The sequence below is a fragment of the Rhizophagus irregularis genome, chromosome 8 (genome assembly GCF_026210795.1).
Source record: "Rhizophagus irregularis chromosome 8, complete sequence".
NCBI lineage: Eukaryota > Fungi > Glomeromycota > Glomeromycetes > Glomerales > Glomeraceae > Rhizophagus > Rhizophagus irregularis.
The window spans coordinates 3937265-3951812 of record NC_089436.1 but is presented as its reverse complement, the minus strand read 5'-3'; the positions used below and the strand labels follow the sequence as shown (position 1 = coordinate 3951812).

General features: G+C 25.5%; 4 protein-coding genes across 4 annotated transcripts; all 4 read right to left on the bottom strand.

The window, feature by feature from the left end:
- Positions 1–391: 391 nt before the first annotated feature.
- Positions 392–1450, bottom strand: OCT59_028754 (uncharacterized protein). The gene is made up of 3 exons (XM_025321123.2): positions 1092–1450; positions 896–991; positions 392–822 (listed from the first exon to the last, which is right to left on the bottom strand). Exons 1-3 carry the CDS (start codon positions 1339–1341, stop codon positions 608–610), a joined length of 561 nt encoding a protein of 186 aa, XP_025169708.1. The 5' UTR covers positions 1342–1450; the 3' UTR covers positions 392–607.
- A 2495-nt stretch (positions 1451–3945) lies between these two features.
- On the bottom strand, positions 3946–5699 carry OCT59_028753 (uncharacterized protein; the record flags this gene model as incomplete). Its single annotated transcript, XM_025327744.2, has 1 exon — positions 3946–5699. One exon carries the CDS (start codon positions 5697–5699, stop codon positions 4131–4133), a length of 1569 nt encoding a protein of 522 aa, XP_025169709.2. The 3' UTR covers positions 3946–4130.
- A 2464-nt stretch (positions 5700–8163) lies between these two features.
- Positions 8164–9579, bottom strand: OCT59_028752 (uncharacterized protein; the record flags this gene model as incomplete). Its single annotated transcript, XM_025311638.2, has 1 exon — positions 8164–9579. The coding sequence occupies one exon, from the start codon at positions 9577–9579 to the stop codon at positions 8164–8166; it is 1416 nt and encodes a 471-aa protein (XP_025169710.2).
- Positions 9580–11554: 1975 nt separating this feature from the next.
- On the bottom strand, positions 11555–13922 carry OCT59_028751 (uncharacterized protein; the record flags this gene model as incomplete). Its single annotated transcript, XM_066147528.1, has 11 exons — positions 11555–11593; positions 11670–11689; positions 11829–11875; positions 12172–12210; positions 12378–12398; positions 12616–12691; positions 12791–12868; positions 12963–13037; positions 13125–13179; positions 13256–13331; positions 13909–13922. The coding sequence occupies 11 exons, from the start codon at positions 13920–13922 to the stop codon at positions 11555–11557; spliced, it is 540 nt and encodes a 179-aa protein (XP_065994229.1).
- Positions 13923–14548: the final 626 nt, after the last annotated feature.

Genomic DNA, 14548 nt, shown 5'->3' with positions numbered 1-14548 from the left:
AAACGCCTAAACTTTGTAAAATTAAAAAAAAAATTTTTTCTAAAAAAAGTTTAAGTTTTTTGTCAATGAATAAACGGATCTTCCATTTTTCTAACGAGAACTTTCTATACTGATAGTATTAAACTTTAAAGAGTATATTCGAATAAGCGACGAAACGATGAAAATTTAATGAAACGTTTCGAAATGATAAAGGAATGTTTACAAAGTTATTCTTAAAATATGCACGAATTTTTATTGTACAATAAAAAAAAAAATCTTTCAAGCATAATTATAAATGGGTTTCAGATGTAAATCATCAAACATAAAATGAAATTCGCCCCTTTTTTTTCCAAAATGATCTTAATTTTTTTTTTTAAAAAAAAACCAAAATAATAATAATAATAATATAATGTATATTTTTTTAATTTATCTTTAACAGAAGTCGTACTTTATTATTTATATGGTAATTTACTGTATATACTAATAATTATATAAAACTTTTTTTTTTTTAAAAAAAAAGCATTAAAATATATCACATTATTGTCGTTACATAAGAAATTAAGTTGCAAAATTATTATAATTAAGATAAATTAACTTTTTATATATAATCTATTTGAAAATTAATAATCTAGATACTTCTACGTTTAGGTTTTTTAGCTTTCCCTCCACCACAAGAACCAGCCAAAGAAAATTGAGGTTGACATCCAGTACCACAGAAATTAGGACCTATACCACAAAATCCATCTACACCACAACACGCAAGATCAGCGCTGTTGCATACATGACCTCCCATGTTTGGGCAACCATTATTTGGTGGAATTTCCCCTACACCTTTAATGGTAACTGAAGAAAATCGGTGAAAGGAGTGTTAGATATGAAAATTTGAAATTTTTTAAAAAAAAATAATTTCACTTACAGTAGTTGCTGTATGCGTAGTTATCAGGTATTCCTCCCACAACGATAGAGTAATCATTCCTAGTCGGAATGTCAGCTGGTACAGGAAAATTGCATGCTGAAGAAATTTAAATAGAAATATGTTCCATTAGTTTATATTTTTATTTTAATAAACACACAGTTTTCTCTTGATATACATTCACATTTCGTTCACATACTTTTGACATTAGGATCAATTCCTTTACAAAGTGTATATATAGGTACCAAATTTTCTGGGGGACCATTATTTAAAATAACGTCAACTGTTTTTTCGGTTGGTCCAACATTATTTATATTCCAAATAACACTGGCATAATCACCACCGTTTATTAAAGTTCCTGTAGTTGGAGATGTTACTTCATATCCTGCGTTGGCGTATGAAGTACAATATAAAGCTACGAATAATAAAGCTAATAATGATTTTGCCATAGTTGTTATTATAAAAATTGATTTAATGAGAAAATTTTTTTTTAATGAATGTAGAATTAAGTATTAAAATAATATAATAAAAAGAAAAAATTTTCGCAAACCGAATGGTAAAAAAAAAAATCCGAAAAATATCGAGTTATTTATATAATTTTTTTTTATTCATTATTAAGATTAATTATTCAGATTGGGTAATAAAAAAATTGATCACAAGATATATTAAAAAAAAATTATAATAACCATTGATGCTTCGAATTTTTTTTTTTTTATATTAACTATTAAAGTAATTTGTGATATAGTCATACATCCATTTCAGATGAACAATATAAATAATAATCATCTTTTTTGGTAAATAATTAAATAATTGGGGAAAAAAAAAAAATAGTTTTAAAATATTAAAAATAATTTTTTTTTTAAAATGAAATCTTTTGTATATATTGTTAAATTCGGTAAACATTTTTTTTACCATACTGTATTACTATATGAAATATAAAAAAATATTTGAAATGAGTTACGTTGATGATGAACATGCATAATTATTTATATTGTATTTATATTACTATAACTAATTTTGTAAACCCTTTTTTTTTATTTAAAAATAAATGTGAAAAAGAATTTCTTTTGGTGTAACATTCCCGTTAAAGTTAATAATATTTATAATATTTTTCTTTTCTTACACTAAAAATAACGAATTCAGACTCAAAATGTATTAAAACATAAAAACTTAATGACTTCTTTGACTTCTTTATCCTACACCTTTTTTTTTTTTAGAAAAAAAAACTTTTTATCTTTTAATAAAAATAAGTTAAAATGGCTTTTTTTTTTTTTTTTTCTTATCTCAATCAAAGTTTTAGACTCCGTCATATGTAATGACCAAACATGCAATTAAAATATTAATGTGCAGATATTTTAGAACACAATGATACTACAATTTACGGCATGTTATTTATTTTTTCTCGGCACTTTCCAAGATTACAACTCCGAAATCATATAAATTTATAAAAAAAAAAATCAATTAAAAAAAAAAGTAAGGGCTTTTCGGTTCAATAATAATAATGTTGTACATTTATTATGCTGATTTTCAAAGGGAATCATTATTTTGTAAAACCCTAAAGTTAAAATTTCTTTTTTTAATTTTTTTTTTTTTTTATCAAATTACTTAAATTATCCGAAATACTATATTTAGAGTATCGACAATCAAAAATGGACGATTTTCTGGGCATAAATCACTTTTTTTATTTCGATAGACATTTCCTCGATAGACAATAGGGACCTGTAAAAGTCATTTTGTCGATCTTTATAATACTTTGGATTCAAATAATATTGGAATATTACTTTATTCACTGCATCAAAGGAAATTACAAAAAGAAGAATAAAGTATGAAAGATCCGTTATTAAATTAAAATTTTTTGGAACTCCGAAATAAATAGTCGGAAACGAGGTATATTTATATGTAATATTTCCTTTGATCTTGTGATATTTGAATTAACCAAATCTATATATCAATAATCTAAACGACAGCAGGTAAACGTACGATAAATTAATTTTTTTATTGCTAGACCTAATATTTACTCGCTTTAAAAATACATTATCAACTTTGTATGGAAATACGATAGAACATGACGAGAATTTATCACATGATCATTAGCATCACTGCATCTCTCGTCATGTATGTTGTACATCATTGAGAAATTGGCAATGTGATGCAAACATGTATGTATAGTTTCCAACGAACGATAAATAGACTTGGCAAAATACGAAAAAATTAAAAATCAAATATTTACTGTAATAATTACAATAAATTAAGATAAACAAGAATATTCGTCATTGTACGTTCACATGCCTTATCGTTCATAAATTTTTAGATACCACCAAAAAATTTTGTCACGCCCAAGTAATAAATGTCACCTCTAAAATATTGGCCCATTTATGAACTTAAAAGGTTAGAAGTAACAAAAAATCATTTATTGAAATTGATGATTAGCACCAATTAAAATCTTCACTCATTACTCTCATACTATGTCATGAGTCAATCATTTTAATTAACATATGATCACCATAGAGGATTACCTCCGAAGGTATTATTAGCCAAGATAACAACATGGTAAATTAAAGGTAAATCATGGAATTTAGTTATCGGAAATTTATTATATCGGATAAATATAACTTTTTAGAATTATTAGATAGGTATATAATTTATATAATTGGTATTTTTACGAATTAAATGAATTAAATAAACTTCAACCAACCAAGCACGCAATCCAATCAATTTAGCTAACGTCAATAATCGGGATTTTCATTGTTATGCTTATAACAAATAGAACAGATAGAACAGATATAAAACTGAAATCATATGATTTCTAATATATTGGCATACTTTTGTTATTAATAACTATGATTATAAAAATGAAAATAAAAAAATTATTAACAATAACGAATAGTTTTATATAATGTATGCAGTGGAATATAGGAATTGTTAATTAATTTTCCCTTATTCCCTTAGGAAAAAATAAAATTCCTTTAAACAAATAATAAAGTGGGTTGCTCAAAATACCGTTTTTTGAAGTTTAATACGATCATTTGACATTTATTAATTATATAAATTTTAATCATATAAATTTTAATTATATAAATTTTAATTATATAAATTTTAAGTAAATTTTAAGTAAATTTATTCAAAGAAAATTTTTATTCATAATTCTATAATAATATTACTACAATTTTAAAAATGATACATTCGACATATCGACATGGCGACATGGCGTTGTCGTCGATACAATCACGTGACCATTCTAGGGACGGAAGTTAATTCCTAATAAAATATGTTCAAGACAATTTGTTTTCTTAATTATTCCTTCATCAATATATTTTTTCACAATCAATTGATGTTCTAAAGTAAATGGACAAAGATCAGGATATATATTAAATATAATTGGATGTTTATTCCTACGACTTTCAAAAAAAGATTCTAATCCTTCAACTGAAAATTTCCATCTATTAAATGAAAAACTATATAAATTATTTGATGATAATTTAATTAAAATTTCTAATAATTCATCACAAATAATAAATCTCCATTTATTATTACATGATGAAAGTTTAATTTTTTTCAATTGTGAACAATTTAATAAAATATCTCTTATTCCATTCAAATTTTTAAGTTCTGCATCAATAGTTAAACTTTCAACTTTTGGACAATATTTAGAAATTATTTCAATTAATTTTTCTGAATGTAAAGGATCTCGTTTATTATTAAAACGACGTCTACATATATTAATTTCTCTTATATTACCATGAGAATTTTCAATTAATTTATAATCGTTACTAATAGGTAAACATAATCCAGTTTTAATATATCGAAGTTTTGGTAATGATGTAATAGATAAATAATTTTCCCATTCTTGTAATTCTACAATCTCTTTTTTCAACATATTCATACTATTAGTAAATTCTAAATGTTCCAAATTTATTAATGATGGAAGAAATTTAGGTGAAATTAAAGTAATAGTTGGTCCAATAATAAGTTTTTTTAATGTTTTAGATTTACTTTCAATAATTTCACTTAATTTTATAGATTGTTTCCTAATACTTTTAATCTTAAAATGTAAATATAATGATTTTAAATTTCTTTGAATTTCAAGAAATTTAATTAATCCTGGACTATCTCTTTTTGAACTATAATAATGTACTCTTAAATCTTCAATATTTTGACAAATTTTTGACATACCAAATAATGATTCAGAATTCACAAATTGTAGATCAATAGTTAAAATACAAAGTTGTGAAAAACAATTTGTTACTCCATTATATTTATATAAAGGTTGTGTAGTTTCCCAAATAAAATCTTTAATAAATTTACAATTATTTATAAATAATTTGTAAATTTCTTTTTCTAATTTTTTATATTTATCAAGATCAAATTCATTCTTTAATAAAAATGATTTTATAATTTTATTAATAAATTTTGAAGAAATTTGTGATGAAAAACTTATATAATTAAATAATGATTGATTTGATGATTGATTTGATGATTGGTTTGATGATTTGTTTTGTGATGATGATGATGATGATGATGATGATGAGGATGTTTTTAAAAAAGGTAATTCAATATTATTTTCTAATAAAAATTGTTTTGAATTTTCAGGTAAAAAATTTATTATTGTATTATAAAATTTATTATTATTTGAAATATTTTTATTATTATAAGGATTTTTCCATAATATTGGTATAGCTATTCTACACCAATATCTATTAACCAAAATACATGAATATAAAGTATTTGAATCATTTTTTAATTCAATAAAAATGATTCTTAAACAATCTTCAGTAAGTTGTGACATGTTTTTTATTTTTTTTTTCATGAAAAAAAAAAGAAGAAAAAAAAAAGAATTTTTCGTTTTTTTTTTTTTTATAAAAAATGCAAACACTTGTGAATGTTGTGTAACCCGATACAATATCTTTTAATTAAAATCACAAAAGGGTTAAAATTTAACCGACAGTTTTGCAGATCAATAATAAGAGTATTTTTTTTTTTCTAGTTTTTATCGGGCATAAAATAGTTTTATCGGATATTATTATTATTAATAATAAAAATTTCACAAAAAAAAAAAACGATAAATAATTTTGGTAATTTTGCGCAAAAAAAAAAAAAATGCAAGAGATATATTTAAATGTATAATGCAATTTTTTTTTTTAGAAAACTGTCTCAGAAATAAGCGAAAATAATTAAACAAGAAAATGGTGTGACACATTATGATAATCATAAGCTAAACTCCGATTTCTTAAATAAATATTACTGAAAAAGTTCAACAAAGGTACCACCCACGCATCCATTATTTTGTAAACAATTGTTTCTTTTTCGGAATTTCTTATCCTAATAGTGGTTTTTCATGTTTTCAAAAAAGGAAAATGTATTAAGTTTGATGTGGTTGATGTTCAATGAATTTTTTTTTTTTATTGTTAAAATCATTTTTAAAAATTTAAGGAGGACAATCGTTTATTTGTTGTTAGAATGTTCGTATGACGTAATGTATGAACGTCCCGAACAGATAAATATACTGCAGATCAATTTTCATTTATGATATGGTTTCTTTTATTTTTAACTGTACAATATTAATTACATCCATTATTTATGGTAATTTTGTAGTTTTTATTTAGCGTAACGAACCAAGTGACGAGTTGGAAAAAATGTTAAAAAGTTTAATAATTGAATAATTGAATACACGCTATAAAACATTTTTGTGCTAACAAATATTATTTACCATTATGAAGTGAGATACCTGATACGAAAGTATTTGCACAATACTTGACGACAATGAAATGGTAAAATAACAATGAATATTGACTATTGAGAGAAAAAAAAATTCGGGATTGATCGATCGACTTTCGATCATAGTTGATTGATCACGTGTAACATATCAGATATTTAATTGGATAAATGGCACGTGTTCGTAGATTATTCGTCAGTAATAATTTTGGCCCGAATTATGAAATTTGATCGATCACATGGTTCGTATAGCCGGTATAGGTGCTCGATCAATCGATCGGAGTCTCGGACCAATCAATAATCAAGCACGATTTGCTCGATCAAATTCACTATGAATATTCCGATATCTTTTCTTTAATTTTACAAATTACTTTTTTTATAGACGTAATACTTTGTTAACAATTTAAAATATTTTTATTAATATGTAAAGACTTAATAATTTTAATAATTTTAATAATTTTAATAATTTTAATAATTTTAATAATTTAATAATTTTAATAATTTTAATAATTTTAATAATTTTAATAATTTTAATAATTTTAATAATTTTAATAATTTTAATAATTTTAATAATTTTAATAATTTTAATAATTTTAATAATTTAATAATTTTAATAATTTAATAATTTTAATAATACTCCGCAAAAATCAATGAATCATTATTAATGTTTGTTCTGAGTTAATTAGTTAGAAAAAAATTTTTTTTTTTTTAAAAAAAAGAATTTGCATCATAAAGATATAATTTTTTTTTTATAAATTGATTACGATTTTAATAAATTATTCTTAAAATTTATTCATGTCATGATAATAAGTTCCGGGAAAATGAGTGTCGGGATTTTGAGAACGTCGGGTTTGTATTATAATGATTATAATGGGATTCTGATCGTTAGGATTTCGTAATTAATCCGAATATTCCGTTTTTTCAATTAAAACCAATTTATCGTACTTAAATCAAACTTAAACAATTTTTTATATGAATAATTAATTCTGATTCGATAAAGGAATTTTAAAATGGGTTAATTTAAGATATTTCAAATTATTAGTTGAACGCAAAGTAAGTACTTCAACTTTTACTATAACTTATAAAATTCGCTTTTGAATTTTGCCACACTTGTAATTCAATTATAATAATTTTTAAAACAATAACTAATCAATAATTTGAAGTACTGAATTTGTTTCATGACCCCCATAATTCTGTAATATCGAGTAATAAGATAAATTATCAATAATTTCCGTACGATTTGTACGATTTTGAATTTTCCAAATTCAAAATATTAATATTAATTGGTATTCGGCTGATCCTATAAATTTGAATCCTAACTAAAATAATAATTACGTTAGTAAGTTATTAACAATACTTGTTCACATGATACGAAATATTATTGAACAAATAAAGAGCTCTGTATACAATACTTGTACAATACTACTTCCTAAATACCTCTTTTTTGATTAAATATTTTTATTTGATACACAAAAAATGTCTCTAATTTTTTCTAATTTTTAAATACAAGGCATTAAAAAATATATATATATATCAATATGTATTGTCTATATATAAAATTATAAAAAATTTGTTTCCTTAATTATTCCTTCATCAAAATATTTTTTCACAATAATTTTATGTTCTTCAGTAAAATTACCAAAATATAAATCAAATATAATTGGAAATCTATTTCTCCAACTTTCAAAAAAAGATTGTAAACTATCAACAGAAAATTTCCATTTATTTAATGAAAAACTATTTAAAGTATTTGGTGAAAATTTTACCAAGATTTCTAATAATTCATCACAAACATTTAATCTACCTTCATTACATAATGAAAGTCTTATTCTTTTTAATTGTGAACAATTTAATAAAATATCTTTTATTCCACTTAAATTTTTAAGTTCAACATCAATAGTTAATTTCTCTAATTTTGGACAATTTTTAGAAATTGCTTCAATTAATTTTTCTGAATGTAAAGGAGTTCTATTATAACTATGTCGACTTATATTAATTTCTACTATACTTCCATGAGATTTTTCAATCAACATACAATTAAATCGTATTGGTAAATATATAGTTTTAAGACAATGAAGATTTGGAAATGAAGAAATTGATAAATAATTTTTCCATTCTTGTAATCCCACAATTTCTTTTTTCATTTTAATCATATTCCTAAGATCTAAATGTTGTAAATTTATTAATAAAGGAAAAAATTTAGGTGAAAGTGTAGCAATAAATGGTTCCATGGTAAATTTTTTTATTGTACTAGCTTTTCTTTCTATTACTTCACTTAATTGTACACATGGTTCCTCTACTTCCATAAAATAAATAAATAATGATTGTAAATTTTTTTGAACATCAATTAACATAATTAATCCTGGAATATCACCATTACAATACCAAACTTTTAAATCTTCAATATTTTGACAAATTTTCGCCATATCAAATAATGCTGATGAATTCACAAATTGTAAATCAATAGTTAAAGCATATAATTGAGAAAAACAATTTGAAGCTCCTGTATATTCAAGTAAAGGTTGTGTAGTTTTCCAATAAAAATCTTTAATAACTTTACAATTATTTATAAATAATCTATAAATTTCTTGTTCTAATTTTTTATATTTATCATATTCAAATTCTTTCTTAATTAACGTTCTTATCATATCATCAATAAATTCTAATGAAATTTTTGATGATAAACTAATATAATTAAATAATGGTTTATTTGATAATATTTTTTTAGTATTTAATGGTAATTTAATATTATTATTTAATAAAAATTGTTTTGATTCATCTGGTAATAAATTAAATATTGTATTATAAAGTTTTTTATGAGAAATATTTTTTAACATATAAGGATTTTTCCATAATATTGGTATAACTATTTGACACCAATATTTATTTACTAACATACATGAATATAAAGAATTTGAATCATTTTTAAATTCAGTAAAAATAATTCTTAAACAATCTTCAATAAGTTGCGACATTTAAAATTTTATAGGTGTGTGTTTTTGTTGTGTGTAAAGAATGAATATAAAAAAAAATTTTTTTTGAGAAAAAATTTTTTTTTTTTTTATTATTAATGCACAGAATGTAGTGTAACAACTACTATGACTTCAATGGATTTCAATGATTGTCACGAACAATGGTTAAATATTTAACCGGCAGATCTTTTATTCCATGTCTATTTAAATTTTTTTCAATGGAAATTTTATTATTAATAAAATCAAATTTTATTTTATTATTTTTTGGTTCACCAAAGATTCTTGTACGACAACAAATTACAGATCTATGTAGATACTATACATAGAAATACATAATGTAAAAGGTAACTACTCCCTATTTGTATAAAGAGAAATTCTGCACATCCCTAGTACTAAGTATTCAAAGATCACCTTAGAGACCGATTCTTTGATATAATATTTTGTAGTTATTAAGGCATAATTACTATGATTAAAAAAAAAAATTTTTTTTTTTTATAAATCGTTATTTATAATGATAGTATTTGTTATTCTTTTTCTTTTATTATGTGAATAGTCAATTACTACAAGATTTGTTGCCAAATGCTGACATTTTCATCATAGAATTTTACCTTTTTGATTACAGTTTACAGTTGGCGAAATTGTCAAAATTTATGAAAGTAATATATGCTGAAAAAAAAAAATGAATATTTTTTGATCGTGCTGTTGCAACACATTAACTCATTAAACCAATGTTAAATTAAAAATCAAAATAATTCGCATTTTATTATCAGCCTTAACATTTTTAATAACACCCAACTCTTTATATCTTCAATTAGTTACAATTCATTCATTGGCGGCAACCAGTAATTTAATTATATCTGATGGATCAAGAAAGTTTTCCGTCATAAATGTACCTAATAATAAAATTTTGAGATTAAAAACATATTATTAAAAAATAATAATAATTATAATACTTTGCTTTTAATTGGATTTTTTACCTTAGGATTATTTCAGTAAAATATTAGGTAGTTCAATACGTACTAAAGTTTGATCATTATTTTTTATATTAGTTCGATAACTTTCTTTACAGGTAACATGATTATTTAAATAACCATATAAGCGTGAAATGTTTTTATCTGAGGGTTTTAACTTCAATATTTATATTATATAATCGTCATCATCCAAAATTTCAAGCAAAAATTTAAAATTGTCAATAATGTTTGTTACTGTATTTTCAATAACTGCTGAACCAATCCTACTTTGCAAAATGAATTGTTTATGCTTGAAACTACGCTTATTATACAAATGAGTGAAGTAAGACCATCACGTTTTGCTTTAAGTTTTAAGAAAAATTAGTATCATTACGATCAAGTAAAGCAATTTAAGATGCACTTTTACCCTTTTACCGCAACATCAATTTCGATTAAATATATTAAATTTCAAACTGACAGAAATGTCTTTATAGTTGTATTCCATTATTGGCCATGAGAAGGGTCAGCATGCTTTGGGAATTGAACGATTTTCGTCCCTTTATGAAAATTCAATAATAATAAATGATACTCTACTAAAAACATAAGCAAAGTACTCACAATTTTCGAATTTCCCTTGATTAGCAATAAAATAAATATTCTTGGCATTAAATATCGCAATATTCAAAGAAATAAACTTTTTTTTTATTTAATTCATGATTTGTTCTTATATTATTAATTATGGAATTTATTAATAAATTTTTCTTCATAAAAAAATTAGTATTACTAAAGAAAGTTAAAGTTTTTGATAAACCATTACCAAAATTTAAGGATAAAATCCTCTTTGGGTATACATTTATTATTATTGTAAGTGATTGTGTACAACATCCCTATACACTAGGACAAGTTACTATCTTACCTAACATCGTTAATTTCACAAAAAATGTCACCGGAACGAATACTACTAATTGCAATAAGTTGTACATTTGCACTTTTAATATAGTTACCTGTTTAGGTTCCTCAATTGTTGATTATGCATTCGTACCATCGTAATAGTTAACTACAGCCACCTATTAAATAAAAAAAACGCGACTCAGAAAATGAACAAAAGCAATTTAATTAATTAATTTGTAAACAGCTAAGTACATTTAGATCCCAATTAGTCACTTTAAATAGAATCGTACTTGTTGTTCGTTACATCTAATTTATCCTTATATTTAATCTTTGATGACCATATTTTCTTTAAGTAACGCGAATTTGTACTTGATTCCTGGCGTTTTTTAATGGTACTGGAGTTTCAATTACAGCAACAACGAAATCGTACATCCCAATTAAACAGAGAGAAGATAGACCTAAAAAAAGACGACGAAAAAAAAAAGAAGTTAAAACACCACCACCCTCACACACAAACCCACACTCCCAACCCACGCTCCCAACCCATACACAAACCCACACTCCCAACCCACGCTCCCAACCCACACTCCCAACCCACACACAAACCCACCCAACCCACACTCCCAACCCACACTCCCAACCCACACACAAACCCACCCCAACCCACACTCCCAACCCACACACTCCCAACCCACACTCTCCAAACCCACACTCCCACACTCCCCCAACCCACTCTCACTCCCAACCCACACACCTAAATGAAGACGTAAAGAAAAGGGATCTAAGAGAAAACCTAATAAAGAGAAAACCTTAACAGAGAGAAGATAGACCTAAAAAAAAGAAGACGAAAAAAAAGAAGTTAAAACACAAAACACAAACCCCACACTCATAACCCATACTCCCAACTCACATACCTAAAGGAAAACGCAAAGAAAAGGACCTAAGAGATAAAGAGAAGACCTTGGTAGAGAGAAGATAAACCTAAAAAAAAGAAGACGAAAAAAAAAGAAGTTAAACACCACCACCCTCACCACACTCCCAACCCACACTTCCAACCCACACTCCCAACCCAAACACTCCCAACCCACACACCCAACCCACACACCCAACCCACACACTCCCAACCCACACACCCAACCCACACACTCCCAACCCACACTCCCAACCCACACACTCCCAACCCTCCCAACCCACACACCTAAATGAAGACGTAAAGAAAAGGGATTTAAGAGAAGACCTAATAAAGAGAAAACCTTGACAGAGAGAAGATAGACCTAAAAAAAAATGACGACGAAAAAAAAAAACGAAGTTAAAATACGTTAAAACACAACACACAAACCCACACTCCTAACCCATACTCCAAACTTACGTACCTAAAGGAATCAAACGTAAAGAAAAGGAACCTAAGAGAAGGCCTAATAAAGAGAAGACTTGACGGAGAGAAGATAAACCTAAAAAAAAGAAGACAAAAAAAAAAAGAAGTTAAAACACCACCACCCACACTCCAACCCATGCTCCAAAACCTCACACGACCATATACAGTACCTAAAGGAAGACGTAAAGAAAAGGGACCTAAGAGAAGGCCTAATAAAGAGAAGACTTGACGGAGAGAAGATAAACCTAAAAAAAAAGAAGACAAAAAAAAAAGAAGTTAAAACACCACCACCCACACTCCAACCCAAAACCTCACACGACCATATACAGTACCTAAAGGAAGACGTAAAGAAAAGGGACCTAAGAGAAGGTCTAATAAAGAGAAGACCTGAAAGAGAGAAGATAGAACTAAAAAAAAAGACGACGAAAAAATAACGAAGTTAAAACACCACCACCAAACCCACCCACGCTTTCAGCCCACTCTCTTCGCCTAGGTTATGTTTACTTCGGCAAAAAAAGCTTTGTTTCTTTGGTTTATGTCTAAGTCATTCCTAAAATAAAGCTTTAAAGAATAGCTTTTTTTTTGTTTACTTCGCTGGAGAGAAGGAGAAACCGATAGTCTTTTTGGCTACTCGGTTGTTTGCTGGAGAGAGGAAGAGAGAATTTTTTTAAAAATAATTTGTGGATGGAAAGGCCTTTTATATAAATTTTCTAGTTATAGTCAGTATAGTCAGAGTATAAAAATTATTTCATAATTAATATAATTTTTTTTCCAATATTGTTTCTATAGCTACTGATTATAAAAGAGATGACTCATGATAGTCTTATGATTATTTACTTTTTTGAACAATACAATATTTACTGGACGTGATTTACGTGATTTGAAATTGTGGCTGATGTTTCTAAATCTGGACCTGAATTTTTACTCAGTCATAACTGATTGATAATCAGTTAGAGCTTGCTTAATATAGCTAAATTAATTGGTTATCTATGCCAATCACCCGAATTTTTACAGCCGGTACAAATCTGCAAACCTCATCAGTCATCACTATAAAATTTGCGTAACGAAATAATAAATAAGACAAATAGGACAATAAAACGATAAAGTGATAATTACCCAGGAATCGTCATTTTACTGGTTGTTGTAAACTGTAGAATATTTTATTTTTTTAATGTTCGTTTTTGTAGTTATGATATAAGGAATAATGTATATCTCGCGGGGGGCGATACGATTTAATCTAGCATGATGAATAGTATCACGTGACTAATAAATAATTATTTGTTTATCATCATTTTTTTTACACACTTCTTCGCACTCCTTCTTTGCCAAATTTCAAGTTAACTCCCAGAGATTTGTTCGTTATTTTATCACTTTTCTGTTAGTTTTTTCTTTGCTTTTATTAACTACGTACTCTTTAGTTAATTTTGAAATGGCTTCTTAAAATAGCTTTGACTATTGAAGTTAAGGTGAGTAGAACTTTCTCTCATTATTTTACATTTTTTTTCTTTTAAGTTAGTACTAACTAGTTTTCTTTTCTTTTTTTTTTATGGGTGGTGTTTCTGTGGTTCTTTATTTTTTTCTCTCTCTCTCTCATTTCCTTCATCCTTTTTATTTGTTTTTATTTTCCATCATTCCTTTTCATTATTTTCAATTCCCTTTAATCCTTTTCATTTATTATCGTTTTCCTTTGTTTCTTCTCGTTTTCATTTCTCTTTATTCCTTTTGTTTGTTTTTGTTTTCCCATTTATTTTTCATT